At 37.4% G+C, this 20619-nt stretch overlaps 1 protein-coding gene across 1 annotated transcript in view; it reads right to left on the bottom strand.

The window, feature by feature from the left end:
* Window positions 1-6918: 6918 nt before the first annotated feature.
* The window catches only part of GBE1 (1,4-alpha-glucan branching enzyme 1), a 290326-nt gene continuing 276625 nt past the window's right edge, over window positions 6919-20619 (bottom strand). Inside the window, exon 16 of the mRNA XM_086675703.1 lies at window positions 6919-13944. Within this exon, the coding sequence (XP_086531829.1) occupies window positions 13900-13944 (45 nt within the window). The 3' untranslated portion in view covers window positions 6919-13899. The remainder of the gene's footprint in view (window positions 13945-20619) is intronic.

Raw genomic sequence — 20619 nt, 5'->3', positions numbered from 1 at the left:
CCTGACTCCATCTGTCCTGAAGTATTTAAATAGCCCACATGAAAAAACTCAATGTCTTTATTCCAGAATTTGGTATATTAGGCAAATCCCTTACTAAAAACTCTTGACTTCCTTTTTAGACACAGTTCTAAAAGCCATGCATATTTGATTTTCTAATCTAGAACAGGTTAAAAGTAGAGTGGATATTTAAAAATTTATTTTCCACTAATCTTTGGTTGGTTACTTATATTGTTTGTAAGGGCATTGTAATTAAAGCTCCATGTCTCAAGATTGTTTGTAACATAAGTAATATAAGAAAAGATAATAAATAACTTAAGTTTGAAGGATACATATTTGTTTAGATAGCTGTATATCCAAAAACAATGAAAAGTTTCTATTGACTTAATACAATGGTGCTGATTCCATTTCTCTGTAATTCCTTAGCTTGTCCTTCCAGGGCCATTGGCTACAGGACCAGTTTCTTTCATGTTTTCAAAATGCCTCCAGTAATACCAGGCTTCACATGTCTGAAAATCAAGATGGGTGGCAGGGCAGAGAACATATTTTTCCCTGACTTTTCTCACATAAAGACTCAGTAGACCTGTTTTCTGTCACTCCCAGGAAAACTCCGTCCAATTTCATGGTCATGAGTTACATTAATCCTGGTACCTGAGCCCTGTGGCCAGCAGAAGGCCATCACTGACTGACTTCAGTCAGGGTCATTGAAATAATCGCTGGGGAATTTCGCTGATAAAATCACCTTAACTGCAGAGGAGTCAATACCCATATAAAAATTACATTATTAAAAGGATGAGGGAAAAATGGAATGTTAGGTGGTAATGAACATTGACTGTTACATTAATTTGGACATTTTATGTAAAGAACCTTCTCTTTTCCTTGGATTTCTTCTTTAGTATAATTTGTTATACATGATAAAAACAACCTTTGATTTAATAATTTAAACCCATTTGGTCACAATGACTGGAACTCTTTTGAATTTGTTTACACAAATGAGGAAATATTTTGGATTATGTGAGATACATTGATTGTCTTGTTTTTCCAAAATAGTGCCCTACCTCCTTCGTTGGAAAGTGTTTTGAAGGGAGCAGGATTATTTGTTATTTGTGTGCTTGTACTTTCCTGGCAACAGTGACTTGTTGAAGAATGAGCACCTGATCCAAGCTCAGCCTGTCATAGTTCCCTACATCCCTAGCTAAACTGTGATTCATCCAGGGGATAGACACATGGTTCAAGCCAGATTAAGACATTTTCCCAAGAGCTGTGTACCTAGGGATTGTGGAAGTCAGGGAGGGGTGGTTGCAAACTGATTTCATTTCATCTTTAAAACCCATATGCCCAGAGCTACTGGTGACCACAGCCCCAGTCTTGTGGGTTTCAGGGAAGCTAGAACACAAAGATTAGCAGAAAGAGAAGGTATTAAAGTCTTGAAGGCATTGGCAAAGATTCTCTTCTCTAACAAACTCTACTCGGGCTCCCCTGAACTTTTACAATGAGGCCTCCACTTTTGGGCTTCCATGTTTGTTTCTGCCTTGTCCATTTTTCACAAGAATTCTGCTAAGTTGGTTTAGCTAGAGTCTCCCATTCTCTTCATCTGATCATCCTCATTACCTCATTGAGTTTCTTTATCCTCTACCATCCCCCAGAAAATATCTGATCAACTGGCCTGCCTTTGCCAAGACTCCTTTTAGGTTAGTTTAGCCAGAATCTTCCCCTACCCCTGATGTTTCCTCTTAGCAATTTTCCATACACTGACCCACACTATGTCCTTGCATATAGATTCCCAGTTGCCTATGCTGTATTTGGAGTTGAGGCCAATATCTCTCTTCCATTGCAAGAACCGCTCACAATGGTCCCTATTTCTATCCTAATGGCATCTTTTGAATAAAGTCTTTCTTATCTTTAACAAGTGTCATTGACATTTTTTTTTTCTTTAGCAACATCCAAGCACCTAATTCTAATTGTGTCCAGCAACATTCTAGCCTTTCCTATTTATTGGGCTAGACAGTTTCCAGAAATTCTGTTTTCAGTTACTTCTATAGGTATCTGCTACATATTGCCAATTTGCTTTCCCAAAATGTTGTGACTTACAATGTATTTTTTTCATAAATCAGCATGTATCTGTTATTTAAAAGATCACATAATGAATACCTGTGAAATGCATATAGAATCATAGAAAAGTAGACATAGTAGAAATCAGTTATAGTGGAAGGAGTATAGTCTTCAGGATCAAGCAAACCTGAATTTAAAAATCTTTTCCTCCTGCTTACTAAACATGTACTTTTTGGACAGTTACCTGAGCATCAGTCACTTCAGTTACAAAGATAGCATATTAATGCCTAGTCAGTGTCCAGTTAAAAACCCAACATTTAATAAATATCTTTTTCTATTTTTCAGGAAAGTAAAGATCTAGTCTATTCCTATGTTAACCAACAATTGCTTGGTCTAGAGAATTCACATTACCTACATCTCTGTACATCATTACCTTCATGTTACTAAGAAACTTAGAAATTTCTTTAAAATGTATTTTTGATAATTGGTTTAATCTTCAGGTTTATAAATATTATTATATCTTAACAAAATTAAGTGTGAGTAATTTATATCTATGGAGAAAGAAGAGTCTTTATTTTAAAAATTATTACTTAGAGAATAAGTAAGTAATACTTGTCTCCATGGAATTTCTAACTTCTTCATATTATTCAATTGTTCTTTGAACCATTCATGTGGCTGGCTTTATTTGACTGGTATCATTAAGCCAAGTCCAAGGTGACAAACTGCAAAAGGGTTGGTATTTCTGAAAAGCCATTTTCAATCTTTGTATTCTCTGCTTCTTTAGGTAATACTTTGTTGCAATAAATTTATATATTTGGGGATTTAAGGGTACATTTAGAAAAATGGAAAATCTACATGTGAAATCACTGGCTTTGTGAAGTTCCCAATTATATATTCTCTCTCTCTCTCCATATATATATATGTATATATATACATATATATATATTCATATAAGTTTCATGTGTTAATGGACTTTTATAATAAAATCATGAATCTGTATGATTTATCAGTATTCTTATATCGATAGCTATTTTTTGTAGACTTTCTCAAGTTAATTTGCAAGCTGGATAAGAAATATTCGTTAGTATATATTCTTGAAGTTTGAATTATTTTTAAGGATTTAATGAATCATTTCAGCAAGTTCACTTTAATTCAAAGAGAATACTTTATTGCTTAGCCTTAAATTTTAAATTTATATGTATGCTCACTTCAGGAAAGCACCTTAATTATTTAAAGCTTTCCTTAACATATGCAGATATAAAACAATAGTTTTTTGAAGGCCGAACTATTTTTACATCAGAAGAGACCAGAAAAAAAAAATGGATAAGAGTAGAAACACTGCTGTTTTTCATTTTCTTACATGCTTTGTCAGCTAAAGGTTACTTTTCAGGTCAAGAAAACTTGTACGTTAATCCCTTCTGATGAGAGAATCAAGGAACCATGTTGGGACTTTGGTTTTCTTAAGTAAAAGAATATTGTACTACTCAGAATGGTAGAGACATGCAAATATGATGTTACATTTAATTTAAAGTTTCTTTATTATACTTTAGTTGGGTATAAACATCAATAATCCACAAATACACACACACATACACATGCACACATACAATGTAAAACTTATCCTTATTTTTTTTCATTTATTTAAAATTTTGCTAAACAGGGGAGCAAAGTTTTCAAGTCCTGAATCCTTTTGTAATTCTTGCACTGCCCACACATAATCTGGAAAACCTCTAGGCACGTTTATTCTATGGGGAAAAGGATGAGACATTGCACAAAAGTAGAGATGCAAGGGGCGCCTGGGTGGCTCAGTCGGTTAAGCGACTGACTTCGGCTCAGGTCATGATCTCGCTGTCTGTGAGTTCGAGCCCCGAGACAGGCTCTGTGCTGACAGCTCAGAGCCTGGAGCCTGTTTCCGATTCTGTGTCTCCCCCTCTCTCTGACCCTCCCCCGTTCATGCTCTGTCTCTCTCTGTCTCAAAAATAAATAAACGTCAAAAAAAAAAAATTAAAAAAAAAAGTAGAGATGCAAGGGGAAGAAACTTGAGAAGAAAAAGTTGTTAAAGGAAATTGGGGGCAGAGTGTGAGGGTTGATTTACAGTAAAATTAGCAATTTGATTCCTCTTTCACGTAATCTGTATTATTCCCTAAGAAGGAACACACACATGTATACCCATGAACATGCACCACACAGAGCTCACTATAATTAGAGAAACAGCCACTGGCAATGTGCTATTTTTTTCAGACGGTGGACAGATATATTAGGCATATAAGATATTTGTATTTTCTTCTCTATGTGTATTCTTGAATATGAGGAACTGACTGAGATGAAAGATTGTGGGTATTCTCATAATATATCTCTTTTTTAATTTTTTTTTTACATTTATGTATTTTTTTTTAAAATTTTTTTTTTCAACGTTTATTTATTATTTTTTTGGGACAGAGAGAGACAGAGCATGAATGGGGGAGGGGCAGAGAGAGAGGGAGACACAGAATCGGAAACAGGCTCCAGGCTCTGAGCCATCAGCCCAGAGCCTGACGCGGGGCTCGAACTCACCGACCGGGAGATCGTGACCTGGCTGAAGTCAGACGCTTAACCGACTGCGCCACCCAGGCGCCCCTACATTTATGTATTTTTGAGAAACAGAGTGAGACAAAGCATGAGTGGGGGAGGGGCGCAGAGAAGGAGACAGAATCTGAAGCAGACTCCAGGCTCTGAGCAAGCGGTCAGCACAGAGCCTGATGCGGGGCTCAAACCCACAAACTGTGAGATCATGATTTGAGCTGAAGTCAGAGGCTCAACCGACTGAGCCACCCAGGCGCCCCTATAATATATCTCAAATAGGTAAGGGAACGTGGTAGATTTTGGCATAAATTCAGGATTGGAGCTTTGCTTTGTTGGCATTGTGGGAGGTCTACAAGATGGTTGAGGGTGTAAGTATGTTATTACGTACTTTTGGTAAAAGCAAAAACAGCTAACAGTCTTTGAGAAATTGTTGGTACCAGCAGTGTAGGTATGAGAGAGATTGAATGAAGACAGATTATGGTCACACAAAGGCATGTTGGATTTCAACATTTCAGGGGAGAAACAGCGGCTCCTTGTATCATATCTTAGATACAGGAAGCAATGACTAAGGTATTAATGTGTCAAAAATGTGCGAGAGTAATAGGTAATTGAAGAATAATAGCTATGAAGAGGGGTAGACTGTGGCATGAAACTCAAAGAAAGAAAGGATTCTGCACAAGGGTAGAAGAATAAATATAGGGAAATTGTAATGTTTTATATGATAATGAAAAAGATTTGATCCCTGTTTGGCAGTCACGAAGAGCATTCTGGAAAACATAATGGGTACGCATTCTCTTGACTGAGAGCAGTATCAGGTGAGGCCACTTTCCTGTTATTTGCCAGCCTCTTACATACTGGTTTGACATTGATACATTACCTTTTAATGAATAAATTCATTGAACAGTCAAGGTGATGGGGCTAGGTAAACACACCGAACATTTTATTACTCATTAGAGATATTTGGTCATTTGTAAGGTTGGCATATTGCTGACTGTGTTTTCACTTCCATTTTCTTCACCTAAGTTGTAATACTCAATTGTTTTTTTTTTTCCTTGTATCTCTTATATTTATACATTCCTCTCCATTTCCTTTTCTCACAGTCATTCACAGTTGGAAATTTGTAACAATTTTCTCCAACTTTCACCTCTCTCCCCTTTCAAGTCATTTTAAACTTTTTTTTTTTTTTTTAAAGTAGGCTCCATGCCCAGTGTGGTGCTTGAACTCATGACCCTGAGATCAAGAGTTGCATGCCCTGCCAATGGAGCCAGCCCGGCACCCCTCCCTTTTCAATCATTTTAATGCATCAATCTGATTAATCTTTGCAGGGGAGTGATGTCATTAACTAATTCCACTGCTCAAAACACACAATATTGATTCTCCACTGAGTACAATATTCAGTTCTTTTAAGTCCTCTGCAAATCTACATCTTCAGCCTTGTTCCCCGCCATGCCCACCAAGCACAGTCTCTTTCACTCTGGCTGATGTTCTCTCTGTCCTTTGACATACAATGTTCATGCTAACATTTGTGTCTTTGTTAGTATTGTTTCATCTTCTGTACCTGACCTTTCTCATTGATGACCCCGAATTCTGCCCTGCGCTGTGGCAAAATTAGAATCCAGTTTCAAAAAGAAAAAAAAATTAAATAGTCAAGCCTATCATAACTTCTCCCTTCTCTCAATTTTATATATATAACCATTCTCTTATTTTGTATCTCCAAATATATTTTGAGCTATTTGAAGGAAAGTGTCACGTACTTTTCCTCCTTGCCAGAGTGCCCAGGAACATGATATTGGTAATCTATGGTGAATCACACCTTGCTGTCATTGTGTGCTTAGTATGCCATTGGAAACACAATACATTTCTTGAATGATCGCCTTGACAGTTTTTAAAGAATTTCATCAAATATTGACTACTTAGTAGAATGCTTTTTATGTCACTCAGTTCTTCTTCATATCAGAATTTGCCGAAAGTACTGCTAAAGTCAGCTCGTAATAAAGTCACCACTAAAATTATCAAGGCCAAAGCACAAATGGACTTTGATTATAGGTGGACGTTAGCTTTCAAAAAGAAAGCTTTGACTATTCAATTCTTAAGTTTCCATTAAAAGACACCCTATGACCTCAGCCTTAAGCCCTAGGAGAGTCAATTTAATTTGTACTTCATAACCTAGGAAGGCTAGATTCTAGTTTACTCAGTTCTGTGGCAGAAAGATATTCAGAAGCATCTGAAGGTCAATCACGAGGAAGAACTCAAGCTCAATAAAAGAAATAAAAAAATGAATAATTTAAAGTGATGCATAACACACCATTTCGTTGCAGTTAATTCTATTTTCCACCTCTTTACTGTAAGACAGTCCAAACATAAGAAATTCTAATTCTTTTCATATGCCGGGAAACATTTTTATGAAGAATTAAGTGTGAAAGTGACTTAGGTTCAAAAGTAATGAAATTATTCCTATGCCTCAAATTTATATTGTAGAAAATCCAGACAAATTCAATTTTTTCCATTCAGGTCAGAAAACAACATATTTCAGCATAGACAATAACCCTGCATAAATGTTACGGGGCTTTTGTCCTGGTTGTTGCTACTGTTTTCCTCCATTGTCTTCAGGAAGTTAAAGTCTTCTGAGTAAACATGCTTGTTTCCTCACCTGCAAAATGAAAGAGCTAAATCCAATCAGCCCTCCTAGTTTGAACCACTGCAAAATGAAAATTAGATTATCATCTCAGTATATCAGAGTCAGTGACCTGCATTGCATGAGCTTTTTGTAGGCAAAACATTGAGGAGATAAATAATATATTTAGGTGAAAATTCTCTCTTCTATTGGAAAAACTATTTTTCCACGCAAAAATTAATTGAGCATATTCTCTTGTCACTCTGCAATACATTGCATTATGAGTTGAGAGAGGAAGGAAGGAAGGAAGGAAGGAAGGAAGGAAGGAAGGAAGGAAGGAAAGAAGGAAGGAAGGAAGGAAGGGAGGGAAGGCAGGAGGGAGGAAACCATAGCATATTAGGAATTGAGCTTCAAGGTTTTGTAATACAGAGGTCCCTGACTTGTAATGGTTCAACTCAAAATTTTTCAACTTTATGATGGTGTGAAAGTAATACACATTTAGTAGAAATCTTATTTTGCATTTAAAATTTTGATCTTCCACTCTAGCAATATGCGGTCCAATCCTCTCTCATGACTCTGGGCAATGGCCTTGAGCCACAGCTCCCAGTCAGCCACAGGATCACGAGGGTAAACAAATATACAACCATTCTGTACGTGTACAGCTAGTTTGTTTTTTACCTTCAGTTTGGTATTCAACACATTACATGAGGTATTCAACATTTTATTATAAAACAGCCTTGTTTTAGATGATTTCGTCCAACTGTAAGCTGATATAAGTGTTCTCAGCACATTTAAGGTGGGCTAGGCTAAGCTATGATGTTGGGTAGGTTAGATGTATTAAAATGCATTTTTGACTTAGGACATTTTCTTTAAAAATTTTTTTTAAAATGTTTAGTTTTGAGAGAGAGAGAGAGAGAGAGACAGAGAGACAGTGTATGAGCAAAGGAAGGGCAGAGAGAGAGGGAGACACAGAATCCAAAGCAGGCTCCAGGCTCTGAGCTGTCAGCACAGAGCCCCAATGCAAGTCTCAAACCCACGAACTGTGAGAACATGATCTGAGCTGAAGTCATATGCTTAACCAACTGAGTCACCCAGGTGCCCTGACTTAAGATATTTTCAACTTATAATAGGCTTATCAGGACATAACCAAATCATAGGTTGAGGAAGATCTGTAATATGGTTAAGGAAAAAAGACACAAATACATGAGATGCTCATAGTAATGAACTACAACACTTAAAAAAGAGAAGTCACTAGGAAATGTTACATGTTGTTAGTTTAGGGAAATCGGTGGGTCAAGAAATCAAATTCATTTCAGTTGTTGTATTAAAAACCACTACATCCTATATGGTAGATGCTCTTCTTACGTTATCTTCTTTAAGGAAATTCAAAGTGGGTTTTGAGCAAGAAGACTTTGGCAGGAAAGGAAGATGGAGTCAGATGGGACAGCTGAAGCATCAGCAGGTTAGCAGGAGCAAAGAGAAGTCTGGACGTAGGGGCATATGGAAATCAGTCTAGAGGTGTACACAGAAATTTAAATACCTTCAATCCCTTCATTGCTGCTAAATTATTGTCTTCCTGAGACCCCTTTACCAGCTTATCCACAAAGGTGTAAAAATACTTTTTTGGGTTTCTAAAGCATTGTGTAATGAGTATTCTTTCCTTGCCACTTGACTCAGCACATAAGTAGCAAGTGCCACATCAAAAGCATTTTTTAACCGAACTTTTGATAGTTGTGAACTGCTGTGCTTCCCAGGGGTGACCTCAAGAAAAGTTTAGAGCCTACACTTAAATAACGATATTGTATGCACATATTCATATATAGATGTATTTCTTAGCCATTTCTTGTTTATGCTCAGTCTCTTGGTTGGCGGCCTCAGCATGTGTATCTTTTCTTCTCCCACTATCCTCTCAGTGTGCTATGGTCAGATTTCTTCATTCATAGACCAGACACCATATTCTGGGAATAGAGTAGTTAAATCCAAAAAATTACTGTTATAACTTTGGCAATTATACAGAGTCCTCAGGTTGATTGTGACTTTACTCATATCTTTCTTGAGTATATCAAAGTTCCAGTTTCTGATTTTTAATATATGTACTTCGAATATAATTTAAGTTCTTTGATCAGTGACCATTTAAGACGTGAGTCTATACGTAATAGAATGAATTTCTCTTTATTCTCAGTAGCTCAAAGCTTCATCCCAGTTAGGTTTCCTCTTTTAATTAAGTGTTTCCTTTTTCAGGTGACTCCAAAGCAAGAATGGCAGATTTGTTGATAGAACTGATGTGTGCACATCTATACCAAGCTCACAAACAGATATGGCTCATCCTCAGTTCATGGTTTACCAAACAACATACCCAAATGAAAAAAAAAAAAATATTACGTGGGAGGAAAGATACTGGTAACTTGTTTCTCCCAGCTCATGAACCAAAAGACATGAAGCTATTAGGTTCTCTTAAAAAAAAAAAAAGGCAAAAATCTCCCTTTTCACACAATAATAAGCTTTTTTTTCTTTTAAAGCTGTGGGAAAATCTATTGGATAGAAAAGAAACAAAAATGAAGTTACATTGAATAATGTCACCAATGAGTCCCATAGAAAAAACCTTCCCAAGACAAAAGTAGAAGATCCAAGAGTCTGACATAATTCTCTGAAAAAGAGATAAACACGTGCAGGGCTTGAACAGGCACCCTAGAGTTGTATGAATATAATTACGTATTTGAACTTGAAGATAAAGTATTTGACATTGGTGAACATTCACTGAACACCTGTAAAGACAAATTCTTTTTTTTTTAAACAAGGAATTGCTTGCCACTCCTTAATAAGCTTGACGTTCACTGTCACCCTGTCCTATAGTCAACATATGTTCTCAATTCTTTCATACTGGTTTTACACTTCTCATTCAGACATCCTTTTAAAAATTTTATCCTAACACTAAAATATCACTTTCTTGCTTAACTTTCTGCTAAATCATGATCCCTTGAGAAACACTATTGTTCCTTTTTTCCAATCCAACTTTCAGGTAGCTAAGAACTGAAATAGAAAAAAATTTCATAAAAATTCAACTTATCCGTGAGTTCAAGTCATGTGATCTGACCTACCAGATGAGGTCACCCAAGTACTGAACAATTCCTTTAGATCTGTTTTACCAACTCCTATAACAAATATTATAAACGATTCTCAACTCTTCACTAGTTCTCAACTTGACATTGCATTCTTACTCTTCAAGGTGAAGAGAGGTGCTAATGAAGGCTCCACATGTTTCCATCTTTTTCACCTAAAAATCTTACTTGCTGTCTCCTTCTTTTCTGTCTCTCAAGAAAAATTACCCTTACTCATGTCCAAGTCACGTTCCATCTGTTCTCAACTCTGGCTTTCTCCACTTCTTCTGAATCTACATCTTCAATTTTTATCTCGCTACTGGCCCCTTCTCTGCAGCAAAATGTATACTTTCCTCTCTTAAGGAAAGAGACTATGCTTTTCTTCTCCAGGTGTACTACCAAGCTCTCCTTTCTTCCTGTAACCAACATCTCAAAAGTATAACCCACATTTGCTAGTCATCAAGGTCTACTGCCCACTTCTCAATGTTTTCCTGTCTCTTTTCATCCTACCTCCCATCATTTCATTGATCGTTTTCTCATAAAGAATCACCATGGACATTCTAAATGAGAGATCTAATAATGGTTTTTTACTGTGGACTTGCCTTGCTTCTCAGCACCATTCCTTACCATTGCCTTCCTGTTGTCATTGTTGCTGTTACTTTTGTTCTAAAAACTCATTTCCCTTTGTCACATATTTTTTTTTTTCCTTTCTGACTTGATTCTGTCTCTTGGGATGCTACCATCTACCATTCTCTTGGTTTCTTATTTTCTACATACCAAATATGTGTGAGGGCTTGGTATGTGTTCAACAACTATCTCCTAACTTCATTTACAACCATATTGTGGATGGTATTCAAATTTATATCTCTGGTTCCTAAATCTCTTGAAATATAGATTGAAATTATAATAGCCTGCTCGACCCTTCCACATGGATTAGCCTCAGGATCTAAAATTTAACAGGTTCAAAATCAGTATCCTCATTTGTCCTTAACATCTCTTCCACTAGTTTCCATGTCACTTATTTGTGTTAACATTTTTCCTCTTTGAATTTTTAAAGTCATCATTGATGTTTTATTTTCCTTTCAACTGTTACTCCTGACACAATTATAGGACCCCAACTGGTCACCAAGCCAGGTAATCCTTCCCTTGCAAGGTCCCAGTATATAAGAATTTTGGTCATCATCCTTTAGTTACATGATACTAGTTCCCTTTTTTTTTTTTTTTTTTTTTTTTTAGGTTTATTTTTGAGAGAGAGGGAGCACAAGTGACAGAGGAGAAGAGAGAAAGGGAGACAGACGTTCCAAAGTAGACTCTGTTTTGAGTGCCGAGCCTGATGTTGGGCTTGAACTCACAAACCGTGAGATCATGACATGAGCCAAAGTCAGACACTTAACCAACGGAGCCACCCAGGTGCCCCTAAATGTTACCAGTTCTAAACAAGTTTCAAATTTCAGTTGCCATGGTCTATTGGCCATGTAATTGCATAAAGTATGAACTTTCTGATAGCTTTTTGGTCTATAAATCCTTATGTAAGTAACATCTCTACATCATGATTAGTGGCCAATAACATCACTTCTTTCAAAGTATGTTGGTTATTCATCACTGTATGTCTGGTTTTCCATTCATGCAAATTTCATATAGTTGTGTTGACTCCTTGTCTTCCATGATAAATCCACAGGCTATTTTCACAAAAATGGATCATTGGAAATGGGAATTGTACAAGAAAAATGAAAGTATAGGAAAGAAATGGTAAGTTATAAATGCTGGAAGGAAAATTAGAATCAAATGTAAGTGAAGTTCTGGGAAACAAATCTCTGACTGTGGGAATGCTGCCACTACCAACATTCAAGAGACTCTTGATGTGTAGCTAGATACTCACTTATCTACTGAAGGTGGCTTATTGACATAAATGAGGCAAGTGGTTTTGGGAAAAAGGATAAAGGTGTCCCAGAGGAAGTGATGCTGGCCAAAAAAACTACATTCAAGGAATCCTCAGAGATATTTTATGGCACTGAAAGTTCAAAGCATAAAATATTGGCAGCTGATTTTAACTGATAAAGGAGTACAATTCGCCAAGACATAGAAACAATGTTCTCTCCATATCGGAAGTTATAGGATAAAAAGGCAAGTACTGTCAAACTACTCTTGACGTGGTTTATGCAGAGAAATCGAACACATTCATTGTCAGTGTTTCAAGTGTTTTCAACCACTGTGCATCAAATAAATATTAGTTTTGCTACTTTTTTTTTCATTTTCCTTTACATTTATCACCTAGAGTAAGAGACATTTTAGTGCTTTGACAAAAAATTTGCAAGGTTGTAAAACAATGAAAACTTTCTTCTTGATCACAAGGTGCTTTTGCATGGTTTCAGCTTGTTCAGTCATCTTTAGGATTTCTCATTACTGTGCAAGCAAGGACTGGGTACACGACCAATTCAGTTCCAACAGTGGTTGCTTGTGTCCTGTGCTGTATTTTGGTATTTTTGCTGAGGAACTTCCTCACCCTTCTCAGAGAAGGTCATTAGCAGATGGCAGGAGGGGGGTATTGCCAGGGGCTTCTAGGCATTCTCCTGAGAATTACCTACGTTAGTGCTGTAGGCAGCTGCAATAATCAACCGCAGCTTCTAGCAGTATCTGGGCATCCTCCTGAGAATCACTGGCTTTGGTGTTGCAGAGAGCCAAGTTTATTAGTAGTGGCTTTTCTGTAAGTCTTATATTTCTGGAATTTCTGAAAGCCTGAAGTAATCCTCCTTACCTTTGCTTTACCAGCCCTTTCATGTTCTTAAAATAAATCACTTTGTATTTGTAATACCTGTAGTGATGTGTGTTTTCCTGACTGCCCCCGACTGATACAATATTTGGCACCAGAAGAATATCCTAGGTAAAGAGCCACCTAAAGATGAATCTTTGCATCGGTTACCCTGCATAGTAAGAAATGAAGGTAATAGTGACTCCATCATTAGTGAAAAATGAGATGGTAGTCCATACGATACAGTGAAAAACATTATTTATCATTGGAAGTTACCCGGAATGTAGAGCCCAATGAAAGCAAATATGGGGACTCTAAGTCCAAGTGACTCTTGGAAAATAATGGCAAGATATAGATGAGCACAAGGACTATAGGAAAGATGCTTACTTCTGAGTGCACTAAAATTAAGGGGGAGGGGTGCCTGGGTGGCTCATTCAGTTAAGTGTCAGACTTCAGCTCAGGTCATGATCTCGTGGTTGGTGAGTTTGAGGTCTGTGTCGGGCTCTGGGCTGAAAGTTTGGAGCCTGGAGCCTGCTTCGGATTCTGTGCCTCCCTCTTTCTCTGACCCTCCCCCACTGTGCTCTGTCTCTCTCTCAAAAATAAATGAACATTTTTAAAAAGTTTTTTTAAATAAAAAAATAAAACTAAGGAGGCAAATTCTCAGGGTTTAAATTCTCCAGCCAAAACATTACCAGGAAATTAGCCTGGAATAATCTTTCATCTCTTATGTCCTCAGGACTGATGAGTCCAAATGTCCGACTGAACGTTCGAGGCTACAGGTTGCAAAGTCACAGTGCAGGTTCAATTTTCGACCTCACTAGTTCTCTTCAGCAAAAAGTAGGGCACTGATCTGTGCCTAAGTCAGGATGCAACTGGAAAAAAAGAGAGACCATTGGACTATTTAAAACACAGGGAATTAAGAGCAGGAATTTGGTTACAGTGTCAATGAAAGGGGATTCAAATGCATTTAGGGTGATTGACACATGTTCCTACCTGTGCAGTGGTACTGAAGCTACTCTGGCTTCAGGCCATCCCCGTGTCTGGAGCAGCAATCACATTGGACTTTACAAGCAGTCTCCCAGTCACCAACATTTCTCCCCTAAAGAGTATACTTCAGAGCTTCCTCCCGAGGCACAGTGCTATGTGCACCATAACATAATGGAGCGATTTGGCTCATGTTCTGTAAAAGTGTGGTCAAATCTTAACTATAGTGGAATCATGGGCAAAAGGCTCCTCTGAGCCAACATTTTCCAATAAGTAAAAGGGAAAGGATTGGTATAAGTTGGTAGATTTCATACTTTTGTTTGCCTTGGAACATTCTTTTCAAAAAAGCACTATGTGGAATTACAAACAGGGAAAAGTAGAGTTACTCTAAATGAGAGATATGGTTTACATAGACTTAATGACCCCGAATTCTTTGTCCCAGACCTCCGACCACCTTGTAGTTCTCATGGGGATCCCTCAAAGCACATTTTGAAAACCACTAGAGTAGTAGATTTTAAGGTCCATCCATTCATCTCTAAATATTATTTTTTCTTACGTTGTGAATAATCCTAATGACTATATCATAAGTAAAATAGAATTCAACCTTCTTAACTTAGACACTGAAGGACACTGGTCCTGATTTATCATTCTATCGTTATTCTTTATCTTTTTTTTCTAGTTAGACTTTGAACTAGTAACTCATGTTGAATGAATTAATATGTGTTTAGAAAATGCTTAATGTAATTTCCTCTTCTAATATACTAATATACATTCTTTCTATATATCAACAGCCTTATTCACCTACTGGAATCTTATATATATGAGTCCTAGCTCTTGATTTTTTTCATCAATTTGATCATTTAGTTTCATTGATAAGTGAATCATTTATGTTTGGATTAACTACATGTAACAGAAAAATCTTAAATAGATTAGTAATATATAAGGGCTGATTTTTCTTTTACAAAAAATAAATCCAGGGGCGCCTGGGTGGCTCAGTCGATTAAGCATCCAACTCTTGATCTCAGCTCATGACTTCAAGCCCTGTGTTTGGCTCTGCACTGGGCATGAAGCCTACTTAAAAAATAAAATAAAATAATAAAATAACATAAAATAACATAAAATAAAATTTCTAAGTTTATTTATTTTGGGAGAGACAGAGACAACACAAGTGGGAAAGGGGCAGCTAGAGAGGAAGAAAGAGAATCCCAAGTAGGCTCTGTGGGGCTCGAACCCACAAAGCCATGAGATCATGACTTGAGCCTAAACCAAGAGTCGTATGCTTGAGCTAACCAGGCGCCCCTATAATAACATAAAATAAATGTGGAGTAAAGGTAGTCCATTGTTGTATGATTGGCCTACAATCATCAAGAATCTAGCATCTTCCAACTTTCTCTTCTACCATCTAGCATGTAAAGATGTCTCATGAGCTAAGAGAGATGTAGATCTCCAGCCATTTAATCCACATACCAAGCAGCTGAAGGAGAAGGTAAAGGTTGTTATTAGTAAATGCCTTAATTGTATATTTTCCATTTTAAGGAGACTTCCTGGAAGTTCTACCCAACATCTTTGCTTGGAATTTAGTCACATGGATGGAAATATGATGTCTTTTGGCAACTAAATAATTATTCTATTATTATGGAAGACAGAAGAATGGGCATTGGATAGAAAAGTTATAGACTCTGCCACAACAACAAATCTATTTGCTCCTTTGAGACTACAGTCAGCATACTAAATTGTGAAATTCTATTACTTATTTATCTTTACATTCCTAGCACCTGGCACAGTATCTCAATACACAAATGAACAATAATGAATGAATAACAACCTTATCTTTTTTTAAACTGACATTTGGCTAGCCAGCCAGAAAGTCAAGAAGGGGCCCACATAATACTTGTACTAGGACTATGAACAATACCAGAAATAACTGGCCAAAGGGGACAAGAATCATTTGTTTTTGGGAAAAGGGGATAAGAATCATTTGTATTTGGGAATGCTCCTTCAAAAGAAAGAAACTAAAGCTGAATATTATTAACTTCATTTCTGTAACTGTCAATAAATACATATCATTTTACCCAAATTTAATTTTTACTTTTGTCCAATATTGAGTTTATGTTAACTTTTTATATTACCTTCAGATTTCTAATATAATACATTTTAAGGTACATATGTATATATGTATTATATAGAGAGAAGTTTGTAAAGTACACACAAGAATTTATTGTTTTTGTCACACAAGGAAAATTCATCATTTTTTCATATATATTTTAATATGTTTCACACATTATAATTAGATTTAACATCCTGCTGCCACAATATTGGGTAGAAACCTTCACGAATCTAGAAAATCCAGGTTTTAGATTAATGAAATATCAAGGGAAGCCCCTGTACTTCTCATTACCTCTAAGTGGTTCCTCAGCAACTAGTCGCAGAATACAGAAACGTATAGCTACAGACTATGCCATCAGAACAACAAAAGCCATATTTTAAAAATTTATGCCTCTATCCATCCATCACCTATTGAATCTATAATATACCTACACATCATCTATTTACTTCCTTACCCCAAAAATGATTTCGGTGGTTTACAAATATATACTACGATAAGCAAAATAAAAATGATACTTAAATGTATAGATAACAATAATCAGGGCAAAGGAAGATACGGGCAACAAAAACCGAGATCAATTCAGAAATTAGGTAATGAAATGACACGCATACCAGGAAATCTTACTCTTTCCAGAGGAAGTCAGCCATCAGTCTGGTTCTAAGTTTTCTCATAACCAGAGAAACTGGTTCCAGAGAACTTGGAGATCAGTACAGGTATGCCTCAGAGATATTGTGGCTGCAGTTCCAGACCATTGCAATACAGCTAATATCTCAATAATGTGAGTCAAATGAATTTTGGGGTTTCCCAGTGAGTATAAAAGTTATATTTACATGATACAGTAGTCTATTAAGTGTGCAATACCATAATTTCTAGAAAAAAAAGTACATGCCTTAATTTAAAAAAATAAAAAAAGTACACACTTTAATTTAAAAAATACTTTACTGCTAAAAAAAGCTAGCCATCACCTGAGCTTTCAGTGAGTTGTAATCATTTTGCTGATGGAGGGTCTTGCTTTAAGATGATGGCTGCTGACTGATCAGGGTGGTGGGTTGCTGAAAGTTAGGGTGGCTGTGGCAATTTCTTAAAATAAGACAACAATGAAGATTGTCACATCAATTGACTTTTCCTTTCACAAAGGATTTCTCTGTAGCATGCAATGCTGTTTGACAGCATTTTACCTACAGAACTTGCTTCAAAATTGGAGTCAGGCCTCTCACACCCTGCTGTTGCTTTATCAACTAAGTTTATGTAAAATTCTAAATCCTTTGCTGTCATTTCAATAATCTTCACAGTATCTTTCCTGGGAGTTTTCATCTGAAGAAACCACCTTGTTCATCCATAAGAGGCAACTCCTCATCTGTTCAAGTTTGATCATAGGATTGTAGCAATTCAATCACACCTTCAGGCTTCACTTCTCATTCTAGTTCTCCTGCTATTTCCACCACATCTACAGCCACGTCTTCACTGACGTCTTGAAGGTCATCCGTGAGGGTTGGAATCAACTTCTTCCAAACTCCTGTTCAGGCTGATATCTTGACCCCTTTCTAGCTTTAAAAAAATTTTGTTTAATGTTTATTTATTTTTGAGAGAGAGAGAGAGAGAGAGAGAGAGAGAGAGAGAGAGAGAGAATCTGAAGCAGGCTCCAGGCTCCAAGCTGTCAGCACAGAGCTTGACCCGGGACTCGAACTCACCAACTGTGAGATCATGACCTGAGCCTAAGTCGGATGCTTAACCTACTGAGTCACCCAGGCGCCCAACCCCTTTCTAGCTTTTAAGAAATGTTTTTAATGACATCTAGAATGGTGAATCCTTTCCATAAACGTTTCAATTGACTTTTCCCAGATCTATCAGAAGAATCACTATCTATGGCAGCTATAGCCATACAAATAAACACTTCTTAAATTGTAAGATTTGAAAGTTGAAATTACTCCTTGATCTACGGGCTGCAGAATGGATGTTGTGTTAGCAGCCATGAAAACAACATTAATCTCATGCATCTCCATCAGAGCTCTTGGGTGACCAGGCACATTTTCAATGGACAGTCATATTTTGAAAGGTATCATTTTTTCTTAGCAGTAGTTCTCAACAGCAGGCTTACAATATACAGTAAACCATGTTGTAAAGACATATGCTGTCATCCAGGCTTTGTGTTCCGTTTTATAGAATAGGCAGAGTGGATTTAGCATAATTCTTAAGGGCCCTAGGATTTGGGGGATGGTCAAGGAGTCACCAGCTGAATTCTGCCCGGAAAGCAGCGTCAGCCTGTCCTTGAGGCTTTGAAGCCAGGCATTAACTTTTCTCTAAGTATGCAAATCCCGGATAGCACCTTCTTCCAACGTGAGATTGGTTCATCCACATTGAAAACCTGTAGTTTAATGTAGCCACCTTCATTAATTATCTTAGTTAGATCTGCATAACTTGCTGCATCAGCACTCATTGCTTCACCTTGCACTTCATGTAACAGAGATGGCTTCTTTCCTTAAGTCTCATGAATCTGACTCTGCTAGAGTCAAACTTTTTCTTCTGAATCTTCTTCATCTCTCTCAGCCTTCATAGAATTGAAGAGGGTTAGGGCTTTGTTCTGGATTAGGCTTCAGTTTAAGGGAATGTTGAGGCTGGTTTGATCTTCTATCCAGACCACTAAAACTCTCCATATCAGCAATATTGGTCTTTCATTTTTTAATCATTCATGTGTTCCTCAGAGTAGCACTTTTAATTTCCTTCAAGAACTTTTCCTCTGCATTCACAGCTCAGCTAACTGGTGCAACAGGCTTAGCTTTCAGCCTATCTCACCTTTCAACATGTCTTCCTACTACACTTTATCATTTCTAGCTTTTTAAACATGTCTATTTATTTTTGAGGGAGGGAGAGAGAGAGAAAGAGAGAGAGAGAGAGAGAGAGAAGGGAAGGGGCAGAGAGAGGGGGGCAGAGGATCTGAAGTGGGCTCCACACTGACAGCAGAGATCGCGAGGCAGGGCTCGAACTCATGAACCATGAGATCAGGACCTGAGCTGAAAGTCGGACACTTAAACCAACTGGGCCACCCAGGCGCCCCTCATTTCTAGCTTTTGAATTGAAGAGAGATGTGTGACTCTTCCTTTCACTTCAACACTTAGAGGCCATTGTAAGGTCATTAATGGCCCTAATTTCAGTATTATTGTGTCAGGGAATAGAGTGGCCTGAGGAGAGGGAGAGAAATGGGTGAATGGCTGGTCAGTGCAGCAATCGGAACACACACAACATGTATTAAGTTCACCATCTTATTTGGGCACAGTTCATGGCACCCAAAAACAGTTACAATAGTAACATCAAAATTCACTGATCACAGGTCACCATAATAAGTATAATGATAATGAAGTTTGAAATATTGCAAAAATTACCACAATGTACCACAGAGACATGAATTAAGCAAATGTGGTTGGGAAAATAGACTTGCTCCACGCAGGGTGTCACAAACCTTCAATTTGTAAAGAACACAGTATCTGTCAAGTACAATGAAAGGATGCATGCCTGTACTGAAGGACTCAGTTAAACACCTATCAGGAGAATTCTGAACCTAGGGAAATTAGATTGCCCACTGATGGTTAAATTATGAGATCAAGAAATGATTTTAATGGAACAATGACTCTGAGATAAGCTGACCTTGAACTGAATACATACATACACACACACACACACACACACACACACACACACACACACAGAGAAGATTTTGAAAGAAGAGTTATTGGCCATAGAAGCACAGGAAAAGGAGAGCCATACATTTTCAAGTTATTGTATCCAAATGGTGTTTATTTTTTTAAATTTTTAATATTTACTTTTAAGAGAGAGACAGAGCATGAGCAGGGGAGAGGCAGAGAGAGGGAGACACAGAATCCAAAGCAGGTTCCAGGCTCTGAGCTGTCAGCACAGAGCCTGACGTGGGGCTCAAACTTACGAGCGAGCCATGAGATCATGACCTGAGCCGAAGTTAGACCCTCAACCGACTGAGCCAACCCAGGCACCCCCCAAATGGTGTTTAAACAAATAGAGAGGCTTTTTTTTTTTCAAGATGTTTATTGAGGTTCCTTGAGGATAAGAACTGAGTTGAACAATATTAAATAAGTTTGGGAAACACTGATTTAAACAATGTTAGGCCAGTTTCTTTATCCTAAGAATTCACAGGGTATTTAATATTTAATTTGCATTATGAGTCTATAAGGGGGATTAGGTACATAAGATTTTCCAAAAGTAGTTGACAATTATGGCAGGTGCTAGGCTATGTTTTCATTGTACTGTTCTCCCTTCCAAATATAGAGAGATCCAGCCTCTTTCACAGTGGGCAGGCCAATGTGACTGACTTCCAACAAGGTGGGACAAAAGGGGTATAAACTACTTCTAAGCCTGGACTTATTCTTGCAATTCTTCAGTTTTCTCTTCTTTTCTTGTGACTTTGGAGGCCACATATTCCAGATAG

The sequence above is a fragment of the Puma concolor genome, chromosome C2, assembly GCF_028749965.1.
Source record: "Puma concolor isolate L17-30 chromosome C2, mPumCon1.1.hap2, whole genome shotgun sequence".
In the NCBI taxonomy this organism is placed as follows: Eukaryota; Metazoa; Chordata; class Mammalia; order Carnivora; family Felidae; genus Puma; species Puma concolor.
The sequence above is the reverse complement of the archived record's forward strand: the minus strand, read 5'-3'. Positions and strand labels throughout refer to the sequence as shown.